The sequence below is a fragment of the Camelina sativa genome, chromosome 13 (genome assembly GCF_030686135.1).
Source record: "Camelina sativa cultivar CO46 ecotype springtype chromosome 13, ASM3068613v1".
NCBI lineage: Eukaryota > Viridiplantae > Streptophyta > Magnoliopsida > Brassicales > Brassicaceae > Camelina > Camelina sativa.
The window spans coordinates 1,988,665-2,015,047 of NC_141892.1; the positions used below are offsets into that span (position 1 = coordinate 1,988,665).

The 26,383-nt window shown below is 34.9% G+C and overlaps 8 protein-coding genes across 8 annotated transcripts; 7 read left to right on the forward strand and 1 right to left on the reverse strand.

Annotated features, from left to right (window-relative positions):
- The first annotated feature begins 872 nt into the window (after positions 1 to 872).
- LOC104734539 (uncharacterized) lies at positions 873 to 2,022 on the forward strand. Its single transcript, XM_010454139.2, has 3 exons — positions 873 to 1,385; positions 1,624 to 1,693; positions 1,812 to 2,022. The coding sequence occupies exons 1-3, from the start codon at positions 987 to 989 to the stop codon at positions 1,853 to 1,855; spliced, it is 513 nt and encodes a 170-aa protein (XP_010452441.1). The 5' UTR covers positions 873 to 986; the 3' UTR covers positions 1,856 to 2,022.
- A 1,153-nt stretch (positions 2,023 to 3,175) lies between these two features.
- LOC104734541 (copper transport protein ATX1) lies at positions 3,176 to 4,139 on the forward strand. The gene is made up of 3 exons (XM_010454141.3): positions 3,176 to 3,433; positions 3,645 to 3,720; positions 3,800 to 4,139. The coding sequence occupies exons 1-3, from the start codon at positions 3,425 to 3,427 to the stop codon at positions 3,946 to 3,948; spliced, it is 234 nt and encodes a 77-aa protein (XP_010452443.1). The 5' UTR covers positions 3,176 to 3,424; the 3' UTR covers positions 3,949 to 4,139.
- On the reverse strand, positions 4,118 to 5,609 carry LOC109128286 (cytochrome b-c1 complex subunit 8-2, mitochondrial). The gene is made up of 2 exons (XM_087481782.1): positions 5,192 to 5,609; positions 4,118 to 4,393 (listed from the first exon to the last, which is right to left on the reverse strand). The coding sequence occupies exons 1-2, from the start codon at positions 5,359 to 5,361 to the stop codon at positions 4,345 to 4,347; spliced, it is 219 nt and encodes a 72-aa protein (XP_087337908.1). The 5' UTR covers positions 5,362 to 5,609; the 3' UTR covers positions 4,118 to 4,344.
- A 116-nt stretch (positions 5,610 to 5,725) lies between these two features.
- Positions 5,726 to 6,637, forward strand: LOC147929123 (PRA1 family protein B3). The gene has a single exon (XM_087481781.1). It carries the CDS (start codon positions 5,726 to 5,728, stop codon positions 6,374 to 6,376), a length of 651 nt encoding a protein of 216 aa, XP_087337907.1. The 3' UTR covers positions 6,377 to 6,637.
- A 1,342-nt stretch (positions 6,638 to 7,979) lies between these two features.
- Positions 7,980 to 10,811, forward strand: LOC104734542 (laccase-12). The gene is made up of 6 exons (XM_087481780.1): positions 7,980 to 8,502; positions 8,603 to 8,754; positions 8,843 to 9,087; positions 9,191 to 9,319; positions 9,418 to 10,362; positions 10,466 to 10,811. Exons 1-6 carry the CDS (start codon positions 8,407 to 8,409, stop codon positions 10,594 to 10,596), a joined length of 1,698 nt encoding a protein of 565 aa, XP_087337906.1. The 5' UTR covers positions 7,980 to 8,406; the 3' UTR covers positions 10,597 to 10,811.
- A 925-nt stretch (positions 10,812 to 11,736) lies between these two features.
- LOC104734543 (dehydration-responsive element-binding protein 2A) lies at positions 11,737 to 13,697 on the forward strand. Its single transcript, XM_010454143.2, has 2 exons — positions 11,737 to 12,101; positions 12,426 to 13,697. The coding sequence occupies exon 2, from the start codon at positions 12,452 to 12,454 to the stop codon at positions 13,445 to 13,447; it is 996 nt and encodes a 331-aa protein (XP_010452445.1). The 5' UTR covers positions 11,737 to 12,101; positions 12,426 to 12,451; the 3' UTR covers positions 13,448 to 13,697.
- A 6,005-nt stretch (positions 13,698 to 19,702) lies between these two features.
- On the forward strand, positions 19,703 to 21,128 carry LOC104734544 (abscisic acid receptor PYL5). Its single transcript, XM_010454144.3, has one exon. It carries the CDS (start codon positions 20,142 to 20,144, stop codon positions 20,751 to 20,753), a length of 612 nt encoding a protein of 203 aa, XP_010452446.1. The 5' UTR covers positions 19,703 to 20,141; the 3' UTR covers positions 20,754 to 21,128.
- A 1,640-nt stretch (positions 21,129 to 22,768) lies between these two features.
- LOC104734545 (DEAD-box ATP-dependent RNA helicase 18) lies at positions 22,769 to 26,248 on the forward strand. The gene is made up of 11 exons (XM_010454145.2): positions 22,769 to 23,147; positions 23,257 to 23,493; positions 23,662 to 23,910; positions 24,191 to 24,270; positions 24,342 to 24,447; positions 24,536 to 24,649; positions 24,734 to 24,832; positions 24,926 to 25,015; positions 25,102 to 25,208; positions 25,313 to 25,456; positions 25,707 to 26,248. Exons 1-11 carry the CDS (start codon positions 22,878 to 22,880, stop codon positions 25,990 to 25,992), a joined length of 1,782 nt encoding a protein of 593 aa, XP_010452447.1. The 5' UTR covers positions 22,769 to 22,877; the 3' UTR covers positions 25,993 to 26,248.
- Positions 26,249 to 26,383: the final 135 nt, after the last annotated feature.

Sequence of the window (26,383 nt, forward strand, 5' to 3'; positions counted from 1 at the left end):
AAAAATGAGAATTTAGTTGTAATGCTTTATCCACTTTTTAATACCAAATTTTTAACTACTAATGAGTTATGATACTTGAACATACACAAACATTGTGTTCATTTTTCATAATCAGTGGAATGCTGTTGAACCGCTCATCCCAAGCATGACTTATAAAATAATTATGAAAAATAAATTTGTTGTGGTTACAAAAACAATATTTCTTTGCAATAATATTTTTGAAATTATAAATAGAATACACAAATAACTCCCTAAAATATTGCAAACATAAATAATGTAAACTAATTACACTCCTTAATTCAAATGAATAATCCAAATTAATATTGTAAAGTAAAATTATAAAATATTTCCTTTGAGATATAATATCTTTACATATATTAAATATAAATACGTAAGTTTACATAAAATTACAAAATGAAGTTAGTTTTATATTTTTTTTTAAAATAAATCTTCAAAATGCAATGTACTCAGTAGTTGTCCAAACCTCTGTCTTTTAATCTACTTCCAGTTATCTCTTATGGATTTTCAGTGTCATTAATTTCAAAGAGCCGGTGTCGGGTAACTCTAAAGAAAAAAAAAATTACAATTCAAATAATTGCTTTAAAAAACAAATAATAAATAATGTGGATTATATACTCTAAACTATTAATTGTATAAATACTTATTCATTTTTTGGTCTTCATAATTATCAATCCTTGACATACCTATTTTTATAGCTTTGTTTGATACATTTTATAGATATACATATTTTTCCTAACAAATTATCATTATTTATTTTTGTTGATACAAATAAAATACATAGAATATACGGGTAAGGTCTTAATTATTAAATATCCAGAGATATATATTTTTTTGTGCTGCTATTTCTTAAAAAAGGATAAAAGAAATAAAAAGAAATTAAATTGTTAGTCTGTTAAACCAGAAATTGGATTGGAAGCCGACTAGAAAAAGAAAAAACCAGAAATTGGTAACCCTATAATGGTTGAATGGGGAAAGCGATGGTAGCTAGTACGACGGTCAGATTCTCAGAATTCGCCATTAGACTCTCTTCCGAGAATCCAATCAGACCCCACAGACCCACTCCTCATCTTCCGCGGAACAAAGTCTTCGTCAAGAAGACGAGAGACACCACCACTCAACACCTCCTCGATTACCCCAATCTTGTTAAGCTGGAGAAGGCGGGATCGCACTCGGGTTCCAATCCCGCTCCTGCTTCGGGTTCGGATCCTATTAATCGGGTTCCCCTTGCTCAGGTCGTCGAGGATTGCGTCAGACGTTGGTTCCAGGATACGCTCAAGGATGCCAAATCTGGTGACGTTGGTATGCAGGTCTTGGTCGGTCAGATGTACTGCAGCGGCTATGGAATCCCCAAAGATGAACAAAAGGTTTCACCTTTTTCATTCCTTTTTCTGGGTTTAGCTTGTTTTCCTACAATTCTTCTAGAGTCGATACAAAGATTTGATTTTTCGTCTCTGTATGTACATTGTGTATGCCTTCGGGTTGTTGTGATTAGAATGATCGATTGGTCTACCAGAGTTTGAATTAGGGCTCTTAAAATGTATGTGATTAGCTCTTGTTTGAAGGTGTAAGTGTGTTTCTGAATTAGAATTGTATCTGTCTTAGGGTCGTGCTTGGATTAGCAAAGCTTCAAGGACTCGATCATCAGCTTGGCAAGTGAGTAGTAAGCCTCCAGGTAAATAATAAGAAAACATTGACTTTGTTTGATTCTTTTATTGAATTTAGTGAAATTCTTGTGAGTTTGTTTGTGTGTTTTTAATTTGGGGTTCTCTTCTTGTTACTAATAATGCCAGGTTATAATGCAAGCGATTCAGATTCCAATGATAAGAAAGATTGATGATGACCTTTTTCAATGTTTGTATTGCCAAGTGACTTTGATTTGTTAGTTTCTCTCTCCCTGTCCTTTGTTTAATACTTGCTGTATTCAAAATTTGAAGCTTTTGTATCATTCCGATGGTCAAAAAGGGTTCTCAAGTTAAATACCACACAAGTGAAGTTTTTCAACTGTGAGTCTATTAGCTGAAAAAATTGCATTTACCAATATAGAGTTTGCAATGCCTTCTCTAGTTCTTTTGTCCCCAGAAGTAGAATCGAACAGTTTGCAAAGAATCTAATCTGGAATCTGGAATGTCATTTGATATTTCTTCTTCTTCAAGGGATCTACTGCTAGATTCTTGTTTTAAGGATCATGTGCAATAAATTATGGGTTTGGATGGAAAGAAAAAAAAAAGATAAAGGTTAAACTGGGACAAGTGTTTGCATCAAGGATTGATCCTGTTCATTGATAACACTGAATTGTAATTTCCAAGATTCACATAAGATTCGATCAGAAACTGTAGATTGGATCCAAGAAGGCAAGAATTATGGGTTTGATGGAAAGAAAAAAAAAGATTAAGGTTAAACTGGGACAAGTGTTTGCATCTCTCCAAGGATTGATCCTGTTCATTGATAACACTGAATTGTAATTTCCAAGATTCACATAAGATTCGATCAGAAACTGTAGATTGGATCCAAGAAGGCAAGAATTATGGGTTTGATGGAAAGAAAAAAAAAGATTAAGGTTAAACTGGGACAAGTGTTTGCATCTCTCCAAGGATTGATCCTGTTCATTGATAACACTGAATTGTAATTTCCAAGATTCACATAAGATTCGATCAGAAACTGTAGATTGGATCCAAGAAGGCAAGAATTATGGAATTATGGGTTTGATGGAAAGAAAAAAAAGATTAAGGTTAAACTGGGACAAGTGTTTGCATCTCTCCAAGGATTGATCCTGTTCATTGATAACACTGAATTGTAATTTCCAAGATTCACATAAGATTCGATCAGAAACTATAGACTGGATCCAAGAATTATTAAGTCCGTGAGTCTACCATGATGTCGGTTTTTCTAACATTAACATCGGAGTTGCTTTTCTACTCCCGACTTAAAAAAAAAAACACACAAAAAGTTAAAGCGAACCTAACCAAATAGCGAATGTCCGACCCGAACGATAAGATGATGCTATTTGCTGACTGATACGATTGTTCTCTTAAAATGTAGTGTGAAAAGGTTGAAAAAGTGAATAATATTAAACGAACGGTTGTAGAAAATGAAGGAAAAAGCCATTTACTTTGGTCCTATTATTATCTAACGCGGCGAACTAAAACAACTTTCTGTGCGAGTGGAGGCCAGTGAGACTTTCGATTAGCATCCTTTACGCAAAGAATCCCATTCGTCATCTTCTTCTTGTCTTTTTATAACATTAAATCATGTATTTATAGGTTTGTACCTCCTTGTGGTTTCTCCATAATAAAACCTGTTTTACACACATATACTCTGTTGTTCTCTGCTTCTCTACACTAAGAAGCGAGTTACGAAGGAATAGAGTGTTACGAAGTCGTGTTATTCCACAAAAGTTTCTGTGATGGCTAACGTAAGTAAGATCTTGTACATGGTTTGCTTTATTTAATTATTTTCGTCTATCCTTTCTAATCGCACCGTTAGCAACTAGAGTGTTCTGTTCCTGCAAATTATGCTTGAATGCTTGATGCAATGTCTAATGTTTATTGGATATTTGTTTTTGACCGTTTTAATTCTTAAAAAAAAAAACCTAAAAACTGACAGAAGATTCTCTTGATCAACAGATTGTGGAACTGAAAGTGAATTTGCATTGTGACGAATGCATCAGGAAAATACTTAAAGCCATTAAGAAAATAGAAGGTGACAACTCCTAAAAGTTTCTACTATAATCCTGTATACCTTGAAATATCATAATATTAACACAAGATGAAAATTACAGATATAGAGACATACGATGTGGACACACAGCTCAACAAAGTGATAGTCACTGGGAATGTAACTGAGGAACAAGTCATTAGGGTTCTTCAAAAGGTGAGGAAAGCTGCTGTTAAATGGGACGAAGGCAACCAGACCCTCTTCACAAACTAGAGTCTTCTTTGCTTTCCTTAGAACTGTACGGCCCCTTGGCCATAGTTAGCTCTATACATATCTATGTACGCTCAGTTTTGGCCACGATTCCTACGCATTAGTTGCGGTTGAGGATATGCCTACATAGAACTTACATCGGTTTCGTATGTATGATAAAATAAATGTGATCTATACAAAATCGTCTTCCACCATTTGTATTCTGGATATAGAGGATCAAACATTCGGGTTGTTATTCATGAAATCCACAAATTTATTCAACAAAAATGCAAGGAAGCCATTTTTCCGCTTCTAATTTGAATGTATGATGATAACAAATTGTCACTTGGACACATTTTGGAGAAAGAAAAATTGAAGAAAGAATTGGACTCTTGTAGAATCATATGATTGTCTTCATGCTTAGAACCTGTGTTCCAACTTATCTTGTTCTCTGTAGTATTGAGCATACCTGCGTTCATTTGCAAGAGGGAAAGACATGTTAAGGACATGAGCATGTGAAAACAACAAAACAATGATTGGGACTGCATTTAGTAATGACTCATGAGTGTCAACATTACGATATGCACATGAGACAAGCGAGTTTTCTTCCTGACACAAGCAATGTTACGGAAGTACCATAGATAAGGCAGCTAAACATAATTCAATCCCTTTTTGGTTCATCACATAAAGTCATTTGCTTCAAGTTAAAGAGGATCAACAAGCTAACACACTACTAGTTCAACAACCATACCACAGACAGAATTAACAGAAACGTTTCGAATGGTTATGACTTCTCTTTTTATCATCATCATCATGAATTCACTATTCCTATTTGGGGGACTACTTGGTCTAGATAATCAAATAAAAACTTATACTGTTGTAAACCTAGCTACTTCTATCATTTAACATTTCGGTTCTTTACAGTACTTTGCTCAACCTTGGATTTCATAGAAACAGTACTAAGCATCAAAATCGACACCAATCCATACAGATTTGTCACAAAACATTAACCCTTAAAACCATTTGAGTTCCTTAAACAACCATTTGTGCTGTCATGTCCAATAAACCAACATTTTAATTGAATAATCTACAGGTATCGCCTAACATTCAGATTTAAGAACATCACAATCCTCAGATCGCACATTTCCACATAATCGATCCATCAAATCTGCTTGCTAATGGACTAAATCCAGAGGGAAAGAGAGAGAGAGAGAGAGAGAGAGAGAGAGAGAGAGAGAGAGAGAGAGAGAGAAAGAGAGAAGCGTACGAGTAGGTGCCGATGACGGGAGCGAGAAGGAGAATAGTGCTGATCCAGTTCTCAGAGACCTTGTGATGGATCTTCTCCGGCAGATCTTTCCAAAGACCCGTCATAATCTTCTGCTGAAACGGCGATAACGCGTAAACCACCGCCTTCAATTTCACCGGCTGCTTCCCCATTCTTCTCTTTTCTCGGTCAATCTCCGTTTCCAACAAATGCAACAAGAAGACCTTTCAAGCCGGATTATAAATTATAATAAGCAGCGTATCATTACGAAACGATGTCGTTCAGAGCGTTAAAAGACCTTTAAAACCCATTTTAAGCCCACTGGATAGTTAATGGGCCTTATACTTATAACTTAATTCTATTATCCACGTGTACGGTAAAGGTGCTCCATTGTCGAGTGCGGTCTATGGTGAGGCTAATCACATCAGATCATATGCCGGTAACACGGTGTGATTTTGACGCGTACGTTTTACACGAATGAATTTGACGTTCGTGTAAAACGTACGCGTCTTTTATCCACGCGCCTCCGTGTGTGTGATGGCTAATCCTCCAACGTTACCGATCTCAGACCATTCCGGTGGTGGTTCCCAACCACAGCAAACCATCTCCGCACCGGCGTTTCGCACGTTCCTCTCTCGCCTCTCGTCGTCGATCCGCCAAAGCCTATCGCAGCGACGGCCGTGGTTAGAACTCGTTGATCGGAGCGCGATTTCGCGGCCACATTCTCTAACCGATGCGTATTCTCGGATCCGGAGGAACCTGCCTTACTTCAAGGTGAATTACGTGACGATCGTGTCCTTGGTGCTCGCGCTCTCGCTCCTCTCACATCCTCTGTCTCTCCTCGTTCTCCTATGCCTCTTCGGCGCCTGGATCTTCCTCTACCTTTTCCGTCCGTCGGATCAACCGCTGGTGATTCTCGGCCGTATGTTCTCGGATCGCGAAACGCTTGGAGTTTTGGTGATTTTGACGATCGTCGTCGTCTTCTTGACCAGCGTTGGATCTCTATTGACCTCTGCTTTGATGATCGGTTTGGGGATTGTGTGTTTGCACGGCGCGTTTAGAGTTCCGGAGGATCTTTTCTTGGATGATCAAAAACCTTCTAACACCGGATTATTGTCATTCCTTAGCGGAGCTGCCACCTCAGCCGCAGTTGCCGCCGCATCAACTCCTGTGTCAGGTCGTGTCTGAGTTAAGAGGACTCGTCCTCTGTATACCAAAAGCTCAATTTCTATGATTCTTTATTTGTTTCTTTTAGAAAATTGCTTACTCCATTATGTGATTTGGGAATGTAGAATTGATCTTCTTGGTTCTAAGTTGAGGAATTCAAGATTTTGATATATTTGACATCCATTGATTCAAACATGTAATTGATTCAACAGTTCTCACATTACTCTTTACTCTCCGTGTACAATCACATTAATCGATCCCTTGGCTCTTTTGCATGTGACATTCATCTATCGTTTTGGCTTTTCTATGGCGTTAGCCGTTAGGTGTGGGACAAGATTATTGACTACTAATAATGCTTTGAGACTATTCTTGTGTTAGGGATAGGATCCAATCATTACTAGTGTGGTTAGATGTTGGAAACTAAGATTTTACAGTTTTCACCATACAAACACATTTGTTGAATCAAGATCTGGTTGTTTATTCTAAAAGTGTTGGTAAAACTACGGATCCATCTTGTCATCAGAATGTTTCTGTGCGTACTGAGATTTTGATTCTAGAGTGTCCGACCAGTAATGTCAGTGTCACACCGACTAGCTAGCTATTTTAACGAATCTCGTGTAAAAAATACTTTGTTTTTGGTTAAGGAAAATGACAAGTGGGAAAATATCGAGACAAATGAGTAACGTAGTACAGAAGTTGATCGTGAATGTTTGTTAAAACGCATAATGAAAGATTTGAATATTACTACAAGAGAGAAGGTGACTTTATTATTGTCTGTTAGTTTATTGTTTGAACGTTACACTCTAGTACAATGCATATATATGCTATGTTTGTTAAGATAAAAACATAAGTAATCATGAGATTATTAGACTAGTATGAGTGTATGACCCATTTCATTCGCATGTGGTGTATCTGAATATCGTAGGCGCTCGAGTTCAAAGTTCAATTTTGATATTCTGATTATTGCGCCTAGTTATTGTTCTTGTTCGTATCCCAAAATCAACTTTAGAGGACTGAGATTTTCAGTATTCAAAAGAAAAACGATTGTATTTAATATATATTTTTTGCATGCATAATTATTTTTTTTCCCTATAACTGTCAAGTCATTGAGACATTTAGTCTAAAACGAATAAAAAATAATTATCCCACTTTGGAGTTTGGATTACATTCAAAAATAACAAAATGATTAATCTGGTTATGCCTAGGATTAATGATTTTTTTTATTTGGTAATTAATATGTAGAAAACTTGGGATTTAAAGAAGAAGCTTGAACTAGACGTGACATGAAATGACTCGAGTTCAATTCAACTAAACTTTGTTGAAATTGTGCAAAGTGTTCGGTGCAACTACTTACCTCAACTAAGTTGCTCCATTTCAATGTCTCAAGTTCTCTATTCAATTTCGGAGGGGCAAAAAAAAAATTAGTTTATTGTTGTGCAGAACATGATTACAAATGTAGATAAACTATTCACAAAACTAATTATGTTCCCATGGTTGACGTTTCCAAAAAACACAATACAAACTTTCAAGTGATACTAGATGGTAAAATATACCAGGGAGTATCATTTTTTAACTAACATCCAGAGTTCATTTATATGTCACCGAATCATTTAGAGGTTAGGTGTTTAGTCTAATTTCTAAACTTACATCATGTTTTTGGCAAATGTGATTATGATCCTATGTGAATTAACATATATTTTCTGCCAACACTTTTGAGGTTGATCAACTCTTAAAATAGAAGAAAACTAACTAAACCATGGTCTTCGATGAGAAGTGTGAAAGGAAGCAAAAGAAAACATAGCCAACGAACTGATAAAGACACTTAAATATGTTGGTGACCGGTAATTTTAATTTTCTTTAGAATAATCAACACCTAATTCTTCCAAAACCCTAAAAACTTAGTTAAAAAATCCCATTTAATCTTACTATAAAAGGGATCTTTCCCTCTTCATAAATCTCTCAAACCCTCCTCTCATATCTTTCCTAATCACCTTATAAACCTTAATCAGAAAAGAAAAAAACTTCAAAAGCTCAAAGCTTAAACACACTTGATGACGACCTTCCACTCATTCTCGTTCTTGTTGTTCTTTTGTTCCCTTCTCTCAGCTTCATCGACTATAGCCAAAGTTCAACACCATGACTTCGTCGTACGTCCCTCAATTAAAACTCCATGTTCATATTTATAAACACATAATTACATTCGTTAAACAACTATTTATTTGTGTGTGTGCGTGTGTAACTATTTAGATACAAGAGACGCCGGTGAAGAGGCTGTGCAAGACCCGTAACGCTATCACCGTCAACGGAATGTTTCCAGGACCTACACTCGAAGTCAACAACGGTGACACTCTTGAAGTCAAAGTGCACAACCGTGCCCGTTACAATATCACCATCCATTGGTACATTACATTATATTACTCTCTATATCAAATTACAGTATATATTAAGCATTTTTATTGATGTATATGATCGAAAATTGAAAAACAGGCATGGAGTGAGGCAAATAAGAACCGGATGGGCAGATGGACCTGAATTCGTGACCCAATGTCCGATCCGACCCGGAAAGAGCTACACGTACCGTTTCACTATCCAAGGCCAAGAAGGAACATTGTGGTGGCACGCTCACAGCTCCTGGCTACGAGCCACCGTCTACGGCGCACTCATTATCCACCCAACCCCTGGTTCCTCTTTTCCTTTTCCTAAACCGGATCGTCAAACAGCCCTGGTGCTCGGTATACACCATACCAGAACATTTTCCCCTACTTGATCTACAAATTTAACAATTTTTATTTTTCAAAATCAAGATTTTTAATTGACTATTTTTTTTGTGATCAGGGGAATGGTGGAATGCAAATCCGGTTGATGTAATAAACCAGGCGATTCGAACCGGAGCTGCTCCGAATATATCCGACGCTTATACCATCAATGGTCAACCCGGTGACCTCTATAATTGCTCAACCAAAGGTAAAAAAAATTAAACCTATATAAAATCCTTATTAAGTCTATAACTTAATTAAGTTTTTGATATATTAAAATTTTTGGAACATTTGTAAAAAATGCAGAGACTGTTGTAGTACCGATAAATTCAGGGGAAACAAGTCTCCTACGAGTGATCAACGCAGCTCTAAACCAACCGCTATTTTTCTCAGTGGCTAACCACAAGCTCACCGTGGTTGGAGCCGACGCATCTTACCTCAAACCGTTCACCACAAAGGTCCTTATGCTAGGTCCAGGCCAAACAACCGATGTACTTCTAACCGCTGACCAACAGCCAAAACGGTATTACATAGCAGCAAGAGCTTACCAAAGCGCCCAAAACGCACCGTTTGATAACACCACAACCACAGCCATACTCCAATACAAGAAAACGACGACTTCTTCTCCACCAATCTTGCCGGTTTTGCCTGCCTTCAACGACACCAACACCGTGACGTCATTCTCCAGAAAGTTCAAATCTCTCCGTAACGTCGTCGTACCGAAAACGATCGATGATGATCTGTTCTTTACCGTCGGTTTAGGTCTCGACAACTGTCCCAAGAATTTCCCTAAAAGCCGGTGCCAAGGCTTAAACGGAACCCGGTTTACCGCGTCGATGAACAACGTTTCGTTTGTTCTACCTTCGAATTTCTCGCTCTTGCAAGCACATTCCAACGGCATCCCCGGCGTTTTCACGACGGATTTCCCCGCTAAACCGCCGGTTAAATTCGATTATACCGGAAATAACATAAGCAGGGCTCTGTTTCAGCCGGTTAAGGGTACTAAACTGTATAACCTCAAGTATGGATCAAGAGTTCAGGTTGTTTTACAGGATACGAACATTGTTACGTCGGAGAATCATCCGATTCATCTTCACGGTTACGATTTCTACATTGTTGGTGAAGGGTTTGGTAACTTTAACCCCAAGAAAGATACTTCTAAGTTTAACCTTGTTGATCCTCCACTTAGAAACACCGTGGCTGTTCCTGTTAATGGATGGGCTGTTATCAGATTCGTAGCTGATAATCCAGGTAATGAACAAAAAACAAACTATCTATTTTAAAACATTTTAAGCAATAGTTATAGTTGATTTCTTATGTTTTTTTTGTTTGGTTTTGTGTGGTGATGAAACAGGGGTTTGGTTGATGCATTGTCACTTGGATGTTCATATAAAGTGGGGTCTTGCTATGGCGTTTTTGGTCGATAATGGTGTCGGAGAATTGGAGACTCTTGAAGCTCCTCCTCATGATCTACCTGTTTGCTAGTTTCAATAAAAGAAGACATTTCTAGAAGAATATATTCAGATTTTGGTATTGTTACTTATTGAATTAAAATCTATTCATGGAAGATAATATGTTTGTCAGTTTGCGTAGATAAAATTGTTGTATTTTGTTTCAACGTCGATCATATATCATAGTTTATATTGTTTCTGTCTTTGCCAATTGTTTGCAGTTATAAGAAAATTCAAAATTTATGCTTATGATTTCAGCTTATGATCACAAGTTCACAACAGTACTAATGGGCTTTTCAGCCTAATAACGAAACAATGGGCCTAAATATAATAGAGCCGTGAATGAATAAGGCCCAAAAGCTAGAATTACGTAGGTAACTGCGTGGGTTTGCGTTTGCGATGGCGTTAGGGACACGTAGTGGATGAAGTGGCCTTTGAAACACGAGGACAGATGAGGCACATGCAAAGGCTATGTGACTGCTCTACTACTTTGCTTACAACTTGCAACAAACCATATTGTTTATTAATAAAGTATATGGTAATGAAACCCTTGTCGCTCTGCTCGAAGTTAAGCCACCCAAGTTTGAGCTTCATCATTGGACACGTCTCTAGTAAGCTAATAATTTAATGTTTAACTGACCTTTTCCATTAGACATTTCTGGGTCACATTTTGTCGATATACTCGTTATGAGGAATTTGAATTCTTTTCTTTGACACTGAAACTGTTGATTTTACAATAGTGGCCATCATCTTTTACCATATATATATAAAAGTTAGGAAAAAAATAAAAAGGTAAAAAATTGTACAATGCATATTTAAAAAAAAAAAACCGGAAATACAACTGAGCAATTGAAGCGTCATAATGTCAGCAATTATTCTTTAGAAATTAATTTAATGCAGATTAGTTAGCACATAGTATTATAATGTGGTTTTGAAAAATGTTTTAAAATGTGGCAATGGACCAAGAAAAATCGAGAAAGAGCAGATGTGAGTGTGTCGATGATCTGTTGGTTTTGAAAGTTTGTTCTTTCTGATTATAAAAACAGGAAAAAAGAAGAAGAAGAAGATATTTTTTTAAATGGTTAAATAGTAATAAAAATAAAGACGTAGGTCTGATGATCTTATCCATTTGCTCAATTAAAAAAAAATGAATTACTTACCCGTATCAACAGCGTGTTTCGAGAAGATTCGAGACACTCGTCGCTCGCAGAAGAGGTCTAAGCACTGATGTTCGAATCAAATACAGCCACGTCACCATTAGCTCACGACAGATTTTAAATAAAATAATAATAAGAATAATCTGGAGAAGGCTATATATATATTCGTCGATACTTGTCTTTCCCTTAAGATATTTTTGATTTCTGCTAAAGTAAGAAGAAGCTGTCTGATATATAACAAAGAGAGGGAAAAAAACAAGCTTTACAAAGAAGAAGAAGAAGAAGAAGAAGAAAGATACGCGCGCGGAAGCGATTTATCTCGACAAAGGAAGAGAATTTGATTTCGATCAAGCATCTAGCTTTGAAATTTCGTCCCCAATAGGTACTTTTATGTCTGGGTTCTTTACTCAGTTTCTCCTAAATTATTCTTAGAGTGCTCTTTTGTTGTGTGGTTAATTGATATAATTTTAGGGTTTATGTTTGGATTTTTAGGCTTTCTTTCCTTTTAATTTTGATTTTGCCTTTTGGGGTTCGCTGTAAAATTGGAAAGTTTAGGTTTTTGCCTTTCGGGAAGCTTTAAATCAAATTTTAGGAGTTCGTATGAATTTAAATTCCTAATTTTGAGAATTTGGATGTAAATGAGTTTGATTTTAGGTTCTTTTGTCTGAACTAGTGTTCTGATATAAAAAAGTGTTCTGTTTTGTAGATTGTGTTGTTGTTACTGGGAAGAAGATGGCAGTGTATGATCAGAGTGGAGATGTAAACAGAACACAGCTCGATACATCGAGGAAAAGGAAATCGAGAAGTAGACGTGACGGTATCACTGTGGCCGAGAGGTTAAAGAAATGGAAAGAGTATAACGATACTGTAGAAGAAGCTTCTACCAAGAAAAGAAAAGTGCCTGCGAAAGGGTCGAAGAAGGGTTGTATGAAAGGTAAAGGAGGGCCAGAGAATGGTCGATGTAGTTTCAGAGGAGTTAGGCAAAGGATTTGGGGTAAATGGGTTGCTGAGATCAGAGAACCCAACCGTGGGAGTAGGCTTTGGCTTGGTACTTTCCCTACCGCTGAAGAAGCTGCCTCTGCTTATGACGAGGCGGCTAAAGCTATGTATGGTCCTTTGGCTCGTCTCAATTTCCCTCTGTCTGATGGCTCTGAGGTTACGAGTAGCTCGAGTCAGTCTGAGGTGTGCACGGTTGAGACTCCTGGTTGTGTTCATGTGAAAACAGAGGAGGCAGATTGTGAATCTAAACCATTCTTGGGTGAAGCTAAACCCGTGTTTCAGTTGGAGAATGGTGCAGCTGAGATGAAGAAAGACGTCGATTGGCTGTCTGAGTTTGAACATAACTATTGGAATGATGTTCTGAAAGAGAAAGAGAAAAAGAAGGAGCAAAAGATTGTAGAAACCTGTAAGCAACAGCCGGATTCGCTCTCTGTTGCAGACTACGGTTGGCCCAATGATTTGGATCAGAGCCACTGGGATGCTTCAGAGATGTTAGATGTTGATGAGCTACTAGGTGACATAAATGGCGGCATGTTTACAAGCTTGAACCAGGACCAGTACGCGGGGAACAATGTTGACAACGGATCATTCAAACCCGAGAGGAGACAAGGCGGATTTCACTCGCTGCAAAGCCTTGACTATGGTTACGGATTACCTTCGTTTCAGCTTGAAGCAAAGGATGGTAATGGCTTCTTCGACGACTTGAGTTTCTTGGATCTGCAGAACTAAACTCAAACACCGGGATGTAATTTGTTATTTGCCGTAATCCTACAATGACTGTTGATTCTCTATCTTAGTTTTAGTGATATAGAGAACTTCAGAAGACTTGAGTACCACGTTTTTCGTATAAGTGAACTGTACATATCCTCCAATATGACAACAGAGAAGACAATTATAGTTTGTTAGTCTGCTTCTCTTTGGTTTGGCTTATCTTATGTTATACTAATAGTTGGAATAAATAATAATACACACTTGTGAAGCTTTATGGACTCGGTTACTGAAATAAATTTGTTGATATTTTGAAATTAGTATTGGAAAACGCATATGCCTCATATTGTAATAGCAAAAGGGTAACAGAGTACAGCCAAATTGGTCAGTGAAAGAAGATTGATTAATAATTGAAACCCACACGCGTATATGCTGGTCTAGATTTCCTTGACAGTAATTAAATTACAACAATAAGCAAAACCATTAGCGGCTCGACCAAAAAGGTTAGCAATTCTCCATATAATAATATCTAACGGCGTGGCTGTCACCGTCCATGGCTCCATGTACGTTCTGTTTGTGGTCTTTTTCATGTTTGTAATGAGTATTGTATCTCATACATCAAACATGTTTAATTGTTCAATTCTTAGGATGAGTTCCATCGTAAAAAATTTCAAAGAAAACAGAGTAATACCAAAATGTAATTATAATCGTAGTAATCGTAATTAAGTAGTAAAACAAAGCACATAATATGTAGTTTGGTTAATTAAAACATTTGTTTGCCTGGAAAGATAATCAAATACCTTAATAACGCTAACATCCAATCCCTTAATTACAAGTCCAATACCTGCATTTAACAGTAAGCACCTTATGAGAGCATGTATCATACTGCACAATATGATAGTAGAAGACGAACGAAATATGGCCACTCAGTTTGATAAGATAACATTCACACAAGCAGATTCAAGCAGAATTCCAGAAGTAGATCTCTCATATTCTATAGATACGCTTTCAAATGTCATTAACCTAATGAGAAACATAATGATTAGACGAAATGACTTTCGTGATCGAAAAATGAATTATAAATTGAAAAATGATTTGGTTGAGAATATATGGCAAAAATTTGGAACTAATTAAGATTTCAATTAATCGTTTTGTGTTGTGTTTTAAATATGCTTTTATGTATTGTTTGTTTAAAATTTTATGTAATATATTCATTTTCAAGTTTTTAAATATATACAATATTAAAAATATAAAACAAAAGTTATTATACTATAATAATTTCCAAATTAATAAATTTAAATTAAAGACCACATTTTTAGATACTGCAAATGGACCATAAAAAAAAAGAAAGTTTTTAAGAAGTTTGTTAACTTCATTTTTATTCACTTTTATTCAAAATTAATGTTTTTAACAACTTTGCTAAAATACAACCAATGGAGTTGCTCTAAGTATCCAAGTACCAGTCACATACTAATAAAGTATCTAGTTATAATACCAACCTAGACGAAAATTAAAAGGTGACTTTCCAACGTTGGAATCAAAAATCTCTTCATTCTTCTGAAGCTTTAAAGTATAATGGACACTAACCTGCACTCAGAGTCAGAGACAATGAAATGAGCTCTAACTTAATAGTCTTGGTGCTCGTAGTTACCTCTTATTAGACATTTTTTTGTTCAGTTCCTATCCAATATGATGATTCTTTGGTGCTCTTAGGTCTAATAAGTAAGCCATTATATATATATTAGTTTAATTTGGTCGCTTCCTATCCAACGTCAAGTCTTTAAATACCCCACCCACAATCTTATCACACTGCCACCATAATCTATATGACATTGCAGTAATCATGTGGTGATAGCATGTATGCAAGTGCATACCCTTTTTCCAGGATCAGCTTTCTTGCCGTTGGGGTTGCCCATGCATAACTCTTCAACAATGAGCCCATCTAGGTCTGGCCTTTGCTTCTCAACACTACTTGAAATGTCTTTACTCTCTCCACTGTAGGCTGTTCCTCACTTGACCTTCTTTTCTTCTCACCAGGTTTATCTATCGACGGATTCATCCATGGAGAAATGACAAAAGCGGCGTGCAGAGGCGATATATTTATAATCAACTCTTTTTTTCTTTTTTAAAAAAGGACATAATTAAATTATATTTTGAACTTTAAATTGTATTTGCTTTTTCGATCAATTTGGTTATTTAGATTTAAAAAGGTTTAGAAACAGAAATAAAATTTGGCCATGCATAAATTTTGAACTTGAGATTTCCATTAATCGTCACAGTTTAACTAAACCACATAAACAAAAATATGTGTGAATACATTTTGGCCCATAAATTTTTAATAAACTCAACGACTCCAAACACATGCTTGATGAACTTGTACTGTATCTGGAACATGTTTATTATATTAAATTAGCCCGTCAGGGAAAATAGTAACTGCGTAAGTCTTACAAAATAGCCTCATGAAACTTTTTTTTTTTTTTTTTGGTTTTAATGTGAAGAAGCCTCATGAAACTTGATATAGAGTACCATACCCATGTGGGCTATTTTAGTGACAAAATAAATAAATTACAAAGTCGCGATGCAACAACCTTTGTACTATATGATGTATGAGAATATAATATTAAAATGGCAACAAGAACAAAAGAATTTGAGGAAAATGAAAAAATGAAAATGAAAAGAAAGGAAAGGATAATCTTTCTACCTAAACTAAGTCCAAAGAATTATGCAAGTTGCAACATCCACTTGCAATCCATCCGGCGTAAGCTCTTTGATAAGGTCTCACCTTCCTACGACTCTCTCTCTCTCTCTCTCTCTCTCTCTCTCTCCATACATAATATAACCCACATCTACATACACATATTATGACAACAAACCCATCAACATCTGTGCATGCACGTGTGCTCATGCATGTATGTAGTTTTATCCTTAGCCATGGCCATGTCTATCTTTAATTTATGAATCAATTTACGACACCACATTTCCACATTCGCCTTTATTATAATACAGGTGATATTCGTAAAATTTCTAATAATCACAAGTTTTAGTTTTAAATATATTTATCAAATTATCATAATTAGAACTTTGTCTTCTTCTTTTTGATTATATATATAACAAACTTCATATATATGGTTCTTTTATCCACTTTAGCTTACCCATTATCCACTTTAATATCTATAATTTGACTCTTTTAAATAAATTATTTTGATATACATGTGTATAAGTGTATTGTGTTACTGCCTTCTTCTTACATTATTTTACTGTTAAATATACATATATAAATATTTATTTCCTTATATGTTGATAATTGATGGCATAGTCTAATATATTAAAGAAAAGTGTTGGTTAATTTTAAATTATTTTTTGTTTCATATAATTAATGATTTCATTATAATACAGAGATATATATTTTTTAATATATATATATATATATATATATATTAGACATAGATATAATCAAATTCTAGCGATACTAATTTGAACGAGGTTATTCAAAAAATTAAAGGAAATATATATCGCGCATGCAATACAATTTATTTTTCATAAATTGGTAACAAAAATTGTTATTTCTCATAACTTCTATTTTAGTAATCTTGATAATAATAATAACAGTAAGATAGTTTACTATATTAACCAATGATTTTTTAATATTGTAAATGTAACTGAGATAAACTTTTTTCTTCTAAAAGCACTTAATTTATTTGTTTACTGGATTTATATCTAGTTAAACCTTGTATAGTAAAACTTCTATAAATTAATACTCTATAAATTAATAAACACTATAAATTAATAAATTTTGTCAGTCCCAAGTCAGGCCAATATAAAAAATAACAAAATTCAATAAGATAATAAGATAAATTTTTTTCTGAAATCCCCATGCAAAATATAGTCTCAATAATATCATAAATTAATAATCATGTAAATTTACATATAGATGTATAATGTATGTAAAGAAAAAAAATATAATGTATGTTTCTCCTAAAGCTTATATCTACAAACTAACTGTTATGTTGTATTTTCAAACTATAATGATATAAAATATTTTGTAATATGTCATAGCTACATTTTTTTAAGTTTTCAATTTTTAGATATCCATCATTTACATTTTGATAGTTTGATTGATTATTAAAATACAACAATCTATATTATTATTCATAAATTAATTTTATGTATGTCATGTGTATAAGTGAATTTGTCTATTGTATTTGTAATTTATTGTTAATAATGTTTTCTAAATATTACAAATTCAATTCCAATACCATAAAATTTTGAATATCCAAAATTATTGTTAAAATTGTCTCAATTCATAATTTTTAAAAGTTAAACTATTAAAAATATATCTATAAATTAATAATTATTAATTTACACTATCAATTAATAATTATTAATTTATAGATAAATTAATATCAGTATAAATTAATAAAATGTCTTGGTCCCAACATTATTAATTTATAGAGATTGTACTGTAAATTCTAGAAAAAAGAAACAAAAAACATTGACATGGAAAATGTGGAATCTATAGACTATAATTTATTGGGAGAATTGCACATAGACCCACTTTCCCAAACTCCCTTGCATCCACACCCACTTCTTGAGTGTGGTATACTCTTGGGAGTGTTTTAGCTGAATTTGCATAAAATCAAGACAAGTTTGTCCTTATCCTTGACAACAATTTACTGGTTCCCCTTTCTTTTTCTCTCTCTTTTTTCTTTCTTTCTTTTATCTTTATTATCATTTATTTAGTTATTATTAATAAATTTGGTATATTTTTTTACACAAAAGTTTATGATTACATTTTTTCTACATTTTAAGATGCACTTTACTATATTTTAGATGAATAAATTATATGCTATCCATTTTTAGCTGAACATTTGATTGACGATAAATGGATGGTAAACTCTACATACTTACTTATGCTTTAATATTTTTAAAACATATAAAAACCTAATTAATTAAAAATTTTGTGGATATTAGTAAAACATCACCATGTTGATTTAAGGTTTAAAGTGTAGGGTTTAAGATTTATCATACAATTCATGAATACTAGTAACACATCACTATATGATGATTTAGGGTTTAGGGTTTAGGGTTCATGTGGTAGGAATTAGGGTTTTAGATTTTAGATTTTTGGAAAAAATTATGATTTAGGTTTTAGTGTTTAGGATTTTATAATTTAAGACTTATGTTTTAAGACTTATGTAGATTATGTGTTAATGTTTTGGGTTTAAGGGATTAGGGGTTAGGGTTTAGAGCTTAGATTTAGGGCTTAAGATATAACGACAATATCAAATCTATATATCTATGGTCATGTGGATATCAACAGAATACTACACCTAAATCTTTAAGGCTAACATAATAAATACTGTACACAAAATGTGAAATCCTAACCATGTATATTAAAAGTGAACATTAATGCACTAACTCCATATGGATTTGAAGGTATTATACACATGTGTAACTTGTATCCACAAATTATAATAATATCTACATGATCATGGTTATATGGATTCGATGTGTCGTTGTATCCAAACCATAAAAGTAGATCTAGACACATCATGTGAAATTTTTAGTTGAACATTTGTTCACTAATAAGTGGATGGCCAATTATAGTAATTTGTGTGCAAACAAGAGTAAAATTCACTAAGTGGTTTTGTTAAATTATTTCTCTATATTGTAATGGATAAAACTTATTTCATTAAAAAAAAATTCAACTAAAAATGTGACAATTCAACTTAAAAGTTGAACATTTGTTCAATAATAAGTGGATGACCAGTTACATTAAACATAACTTACTTTAACTGGTCATCCACTTATTAGTGAACAAATGTTCAACTAAAAATGGAAAGTGTATAATATATTAAAAAATATATAGTAATATACATCTTAAAATGTAGAAAAAATATATTTACAAGATATTGTATAAAAATGAACAGATAATTTTTTGATAATAACTAACTAAAGTGTTACAATAAATAAAATAATAAAAATGAGAGATAGAAACCAAAGAATAAAGTAGAGGAAAAAAAAATATATATATATATATATAAAGAGAGAGAAAAAGAAGAGAGAGAAAGAGTTGAAATATGTTTGGTTTGGTGAGGAAATAAAAAGTGATTGAAGTGAGTTTGAAAGGGCAAGATGTAATTTCATAGGGGTAAAATATAGTAGTAGTACAAAGTGAATGTGAATGTTATTAGAATTTGAAAAAGTGGGTGTGAATGTAATATTCTCTAATTTATTTGGTGATATATTAAAGTTAATGAAGGAGGCGTCTAGGGAAAAAAATCATGGAACATAAAATAAGTACAATGTATCATACATGGTCATATACACACATGCATATATATATATATGCATATATACACAACTGTTTCTACATACACACAAACACAAAAGCCTTCACATCCCCAGCTATCTCTATCCATCTATCTACAACTTATAATAAAAGAAACACACAATATGTTCATATCTTATTGTTATTCTATATTATAAAATAAAATTAGATGATCGATCATACTTTTTAAAAAAATTTCTCAAACAAAACCAACTTGACAACCGACAGCGAACAAGATCAAAAAGCTCTCTTCTTTTAAATTTCTCATCAAACTTAAATTCTCTAGCTCTCGATCGCAATATATACTAGGTAATTCTTATATTTTCTCTCAAACACACAAAAAAAAAAAGAAAAAGAAAAATTCAGGAGAGATCATCAACCATCATGAGGTCGCCAGTGCAACTCCATCACAGCTCAGACGCCACAAACGGCTTCCACAATCTCCAGCCTCACGATCAGAGCGATGGTCCGATCAGGAGAGTGTGTCTCACGCGCGGTATGCATGTGCCGGAGCACGTGGCGATGCACCACACGCACGACGTTGGTCCGGACCAGTGCTGCTCCTCGGTGGTGCAGATGATCCACGCGCCTCCTGAGTCCGTGTGGGCTCTCGTGAGGCGTTTCGATAACCCGAAGGTTTACAAGAACTTCATCAGGCAGTGCCGTATCGTCCAAGGCGACGGGCTACACGTCGGAGATCTCAGGGAAGTCATGGTGGTCTCCGGGCTTCCGGCGGTTTCGAGCACCGAGAGGCTCGAGATCTTGGACGAGGAGAGGCACGTGATAAGTTTTAGTGTTGTTGGTGGGGACCACAGGCTCAAGAACTACCGATCGGTGACTACGCTACACGCATCGGACGACGAAGGGACCGTCGTTGTTGAGTCTTACATCGTGGATGTGCCGCCGGGGAACACGGAGGAGGAAACTGTAAGTTTCGTTGATACTATCGTCCGGTGCAACCTCCAGTCTCTGGCTAGAAGTACCAACCGGCAATAATCCCACATCCTTTTTATTTTTATTTTTACTAATGCAATTATGTATGTATCTATTTTTTTTCTATTAATTCCTTAAGAGATGTTCGATCATCATCACAAAGGAAGAAAATTTCGAGTTTCTTTTTTTTTTTTGATAAATAGATATTTTGGCTTAGACAGAATGTAGAATTTAATGGGATTTCCTTGGGAGCTAGATTTATGTTGGGACTATCGAAATATTGTTGGGGGAGAGATTCACAAAAATATGGATTTTGGAGGGTGCAGTGGAGTGGTGGGTGGTTACATAATAGCAATTTGAGGTCATGAACCTGTTAAATGATATTAATCACTTCGTTGTTTTGTACATGGAATCATAATTTTGTGACTTGTTGTTTAATTTCTTGTTTCTTTTTAATCTTACTCTTATCCATTTTTGTGGTTTGTAAATGAATTTGCTTAAGTAATTTGCATCAGTACGTATTGTGTAACATATAATATTCCGAACCAAGAATTAATCAAGGCGATAACTGTGCCACCCTCCAAATAAGAAAAATTCATATTCATCTAACTTGAAAGTTTTATCGTCATCATGGTCATATTAAGTGAAAGTATATTCGAATTATCTGTCTATATACATTACATCGATCACACAAAATATTGTTGTAACAATTTATTAAAGGTATATGTAGATGAAATGTATGAAAGATTCACGGCAAATAAACAAATTCTTAAAGGAAAACTATATAAAACCAGATAATGGATTTAAAACCTGATTATTAGCATGTGCAATTAACATAAACATATACAGTATAGGGCTTAGACCTAAAGCGAAAAAAAGAAAAGTAGACGTGCTTAAACTATAACCAACTTGTTATTTCATTGGCTACTAGTCTGGTCAAGTGGAGATTATTCATATTTTATCCCCGTTTGTTTGTTTAAATTAATTACAACCAACCTAGTGGAGGGGTTTATATTTAAATTCAAATATAAGTTTCTGGTCTACTATATATTTTTCTTTAGGGTGGGTTGCTATTTCTTAATTCGTTTGATTTCAAAATTTTATTTAAGTAAGAAAGTCTTAAAAGGACATGCAATTAAAATTTAGCTGGAAACGCGTTGCAACTTGCTAGTTATTTTTGTTTTTCTTCCCCTAGTGGGAAATGATACAACGAACCCCTATGCCGGTCTTTATGAGTTTATATTTCTTTTCATCCAAATTCCCTTTTAATAATCATACAAGGATTGATAAATCAAAATCTTGTCAAATACTATCGGATTGATAAATGACACAACAACGAACACCCTATACCATGTTCAACTTACATATACTATCGGATTTTAGAAAACTGACTACGCCATACATTTTGACGATTAATGTTTGCTAGGAATACCTTACATCCTAATATTTGATAGAGAAAAAACACAACAACTGTATAACCAACATCTAAAGATAAATAATTAATATAATAGTTTTGAATGTTACAAAACTAGTATATTGTCTCACTTCTTTTTTCTGTTTTTTTTTTTTGTTTGGTAAAACATCTTTTTATTTTGAACAAATAATATTGAAATAACAATCTTTTGCTAGTCCACTATCGTATCATTATCGGGATTCAAATCCGCATATTGAATGTTGTTGAAAATTTACTTACAAAACACAAATGGTTAATTTTTAAAATCTTTATTCTTTTTTTGACAATAATGTTTTTTAATCTTTTAAATTTCAAAAGTGCTTAAAAAATAAAATTCTCATTTTCATAATATTTTTAAATTTAGATATGTAAACTATATCATACGACATCATACAAATTATTCATGACATTTTTCTTTTGTCCCCAAATCAGTGGTGAGATACTTCAAATGTCTAATTATGTGTTAGTTAAGTGCTTAATAATAATTTTCAGATATTAATGTAAGTGCTAAGGCCCAAGAATTACCTGAAATAAATGGGCCGAGAGATACATTTGTTATTTTGTCGCATATAAACCAATTGGTCACCGGTACATAATTTAATTTTGGGTCGTAAAATTCCAACATAACCGAACCGAAATGATTAATACGCTGCGTTTGATGTTTAGCTTATATAACAAAAAAGGTCACCGACCCCTAAGCGGGAAGTGAGCGACAAGAAACAGCGGCGGCCGTCATGGATTCGTCGGCGAACACAAACAAAGCTTTAACGGAGACGCGTTTCTCCGACCTCGAACCTCCACTCTCCGGAGATATCATTGAGGCACTTAGTCAATCTAATTTCGAGTTCTGCACTCCGGTTCAAGCCGCCACGATTCCTTTACTCTGCCGTTACAAGGATGTCGCCGTCGACGCTGCCACTGGTTCTGGAAAAACCCTAGCTTTCGTCCTCCCACTCGTTGAAATCCTCCGTAAATCCACCTCCTACCCTCCGAAGCCTCACCAGGTAAATATAATCTGGAAATTTAGGATTTTTATGTTCAATCTTTAGATTGTGAGGTTGTGGAGTTTATATTTATGTTTTAGGTTTGATGCTTATTGGAACTGGATTACAGGTCATGGGGGTGATTATATCGCCAACAAGAGAGCTATCAACGCAGATATATAACGTGGCACAGCCATTTGTTTCCACTTTGGCAAATGTGAACTCTGTATTACTTGTTGGAGGCCGAGAGGTGAGAGCTGACGTTAAGATTATTGAAGAAGAAGGATGCAATCTCTTGATTGGTACACCTGGAAGGCTTTCAGATATAATGGAACGACTGGAGATTCTTGATTTTCGAAATCTTGAGGTAGTTTTCGTCAATCAGGGATTTATCTTTCTTTTAAGATGGATGTTGTTGTTGATACTATAGCTGGATTTGGTTATGATGTCTTAACAACTTGAAAGTTTAGATTGTTACTTAAGACTGATTGAAATTTTGTAGTTGGATAACAGGTGAATCTTTTTGCATATGTAGATTCTTATTTTAGATGAGGCAGATAGACTTTTGGAGATGGGATTCCAGAAGCAGGTGAATTACATTATCTCACGCTTGCCAAAGCAGCGGAGGACTGGCCTCTTTTCAGCTACACAAACAGAGGGTGTTGAAGAACTCGCCAAGGCTGGGCTTAGGAACCCTGTGAGAGTTGAAGTTCGAGCTGAGTCTAAGTCAGAATCATCCCAGCAATTGACAAACTCGAGAACCCCCTCTGGTCTTCATCTTGAGGTATTATAAGTTCAATGTATAAATATGTACGTATATTTTTCAAAGTGGTAAGTTTTCTTGTCGTATCCTGCATTATCATTTAGCATTATTGTGAGTTTGTGACCTGGTTTATGGAAAAATAGTCTTCTATTTGTAAGGATCCTGTAGTTTAACGATTCTCTTGGTAGCTCATTGTACTGCCTTCTCTTGTTTGATAGCAACTTTGCTGCGAATATTCTGTCTTTACAAGTTTGTCCTACTTATGCGGTTCTTATACGTTTATTTCTCCTTGTCTCTACAGTATATGGAATGCGAAGCAGATAAGAAATCATCACAACTAGTGGATCTGCTCATCAAGAACAGTAATAAAAAGCTTATGGTGTAAGTTTATAATATTTTACACAGACTTATAAACTGGAACATCCTTATAAAAAGTCTAAGTAACTCTGCAGATTCTTCATGACTTGTGCTTCTGTTGATTACTGGGGATTCGTACTTTCAAAAATTCCTACCCTGAAGTCCATATCTTTGATTCCAATCCATGGAGATATGAAGCAAGTAAGTTACCGTACTAGGTTTTAATTTTCCATATCACCTCATTCCCTGTTTTATTAAAGATTTTGATGAAATATACTTTACACATCAGAATGCAAGAGACAAGGCATTAGCTTCATTTACTAAAGCATCAAGCGGTGCTCTTCTGTGCACAGATGTTGCTGCACGCGGACTTGATATTCCAGGCATTGATTACGTAGTTCAGGTAAATTCCATAATGTTTGTTTCCATTGTTATGCCATATTTGTTGCAATATATATGATTCAAAGGTTCGAACATATTCATGCAGTATGATCCCCCACAAGACCCAAATATGTTCAACCATAGGGCCGGCAGAACTGCAAGATTGGGAAGACAAGGGAGGGCTATTGTGTTTTTACTGCCCAGGGTTTAGCTTTGATCACTTTACCTTCTCTTTTACCCTCCATAGTTACATCGCATAGCATATAAAGCTGAAAAATTCACTTACATATGTGTGTAGGAGGAAGCATATGTAGAGTTTATGCGCATAAGAAGAGTCCCTCTGGAAGAGAGGAAATGCTCTGAGGACGCATCCGATGTCATCCCGATTGTAAGTAAACCTCTGTGCCTCTCTCTCTCTCTCTCTCCCTCTCTGTGTCAGTCATTGTGTTTACTAATTGCTACAAACGTGTTCAGATACGTTCGGCTGCCATGAAGGACCGGGCAGTGTTGGAGAAGGGATTAAAGGCATTTGTTTCCTTTGTCCGTGCTTATAAGGAACATCACTGCTCTTTCATTTTCAGGTTCATTCATGAGGCTCAGGCGTCTTTCTGTTTCTACAAATCCATTCCTGCTCTGTAACTTTTCTAATTGGAAATTTTCTTTCTTTTTGGGTCCTAACTTACAGATGGAAAGAACTTGAAATCGGAAAGTTAGCCATGGGATATGGCCTCTTGTATCTTCCTTCCATGTCTGAAATTAAACAACACAGACTTTCTAGCGAGGGTTTCACACCCGTTGAAGGCGTCAAGTTTGAAGACATAAGATTCACGTAATTTTTTCTACCAAAATCCCTAAACGTTTATAATATGAATCCGCTTTCTCCTGTTACCCTAGTTTCTCAGACCCCGAAAGACAAAAACTTGATACAGTATAATGACCAGGTTTTAGATTTAGAGCAAATGAGCGTTTGTAGTCTGGAGTCTTTGTCCATCCATAGGCCTAGTGTTTCCAGGAATCATATGTTTTCTGAGTTGATTAGGAGTCATTTCTCTAAACCTGAATATTTTGAATCAACGCAGGGACAAATCTCGGGAGAAACAAAGGCAGCAAAACGTAAAAGCAAGGAAAGAGAAACGGCAAGAAGAGAAAAGAGAGAAAGGCAAGAGAAAAAGGGTTGATGGTACTGGTACTAATGATCCTAAGAAAGCGTCGAGGAAGCTAACGGGGAAGCAAAGACAAACTATTCAAACTGCTGAAGATGAAGAAGAGATGGATCGAGATTACCGGTCACTGATAAAACTAAAGAAAGGGTTAATTAAAGAAGATGAATATGCAAGACTTACAGGAGAGGATGATTTATTCTGAAGAGAAGAAAGAAACCTGCCTAATGCTTGAATTAGTAGCAGAGATGGACTAAGGTTAGTTTCTCTACTCTCATGTGTAAGTTAAAAAGGAAGAGTCATGTTTTGTGGGAATAGCTTTTGATTTTGTTTTTTGAGAATTACATTGGATCATAGTGTTTTGTTTGTTCTAATTTTTGAAATGTATTCTAAAGATCTTGAGTCTTGACCATCAGAAGAGACCTTTTAATCCAGTGATGCTTTGTCTGTTTGGATTAAAAGAGATAGGATCAATTTTATGATTAGAATACAGTCTCATAATTTAATCAAACCTAACATTAATAAAACGAGTAGAAAACTGTAAAATATATAGACTTTTTTATTCGAATAAAATCGAATCGAATCAAATAATTTAC

Excerpts from the sequence above, each read along its gene's own strand:
- LOC104734539 (XM_010454139.2), top strand. The coding sequence starts at position 987 with ATGGGGAAAGCGATGGTAGCTAGTACGACGGTCAGATTCTCAGAATTC. Across the intron at positions 1,386-1,623 it reads TCCCCAAAGATGAACAAAAG|GGTCGTGCTTGGATTAGCAA; the intron begins GTTTCACCTTTT and ends TATCTGTCTTAG. Across the intron at positions 1,694-1,811 it reads AGTGAGTAGTAAGCCTCCAG|GTTATAATGCAAGCGATTCA; the intron begins GTAAATAATAAG and ends TAATAATGCCAG.
- LOC104734541 (XM_010454141.3), top strand. Across the intron at positions 3,721-3,799 it reads AGCCATTAAGAAAATAGAAG|ATATAGAGACATACGATGTG; the intron begins GTGACAACTCCT and ends TGAAAATTACAG.
- LOC109128286 (XM_087481782.1), bottom strand. The coding sequence starts at position 5,361 with ATGGGGAAGCAGCCGGTGAAATTGAAGGCGGTGGTTTACGCGTTATCG. Across the intron at positions 4,394-5,191 it reads CCCGTCATCGGCACCTACTC|GTATGCTCAATACTACAGAG; the intron begins GTACGCTTCTCT and ends AAATGAACGCAG.
- LOC147929123 (XM_087481781.1), top strand. The coding sequence starts at position 5,726 with ATGGCTAATCCTCCAACGTTACCGATCTCAGACCATTCCGGTGGTGGT.
- LOC104734542 (XM_087481780.1), top strand. The coding sequence starts at position 8,407 with ATGACGACCTTCCACTCATTCTCGTTCTTGTTGTTCTTTTGTTCCCTT. Across the intron at positions 8,503-8,602 it reads TTCAACACCATGACTTCGTC|ATACAAGAGACGCCGGTGAA; the intron begins GTACGTCCCTCA and ends GTAACTATTTAG. Across the intron at positions 9,088-9,190 it reads TCAAACAGCCCTGGTGCTCG|GGGAATGGTGGAATGCAAAT; the intron begins GTATACACCATA and ends TTTTGTGATCAG.
- LOC104734543 (XM_010454143.2), top strand. The coding sequence starts at position 12,452 with ATGGCAGTGTATGATCAGAGTGGAGATGTAAACAGAACACAGCTCGAT.
- LOC104734544 (XM_010454144.3), top strand. The coding sequence starts at position 20,142 with ATGAGGTCGCCAGTGCAACTCCATCACAGCTCAGACGCCACAAACGGC.
- LOC104734545 (XM_010454145.2), top strand. The coding sequence starts at position 22,878 with ATGGATTCGTCGGCGAACACAAACAAAGCTTTAACGGAGACGCGTTTC. Across the intron at positions 23,148-23,256 it reads ACCCTCCGAAGCCTCACCAG|GTCATGGGGGTGATTATATC; the intron begins GTAAATATAATC and ends ACTGGATTACAG. Across the intron at positions 23,494-23,661 it reads TTGATTTTCGAAATCTTGAG|ATTCTTATTTTAGATGAGGC; the intron begins GTAGTTTTCGTC and ends TTGCATATGTAG.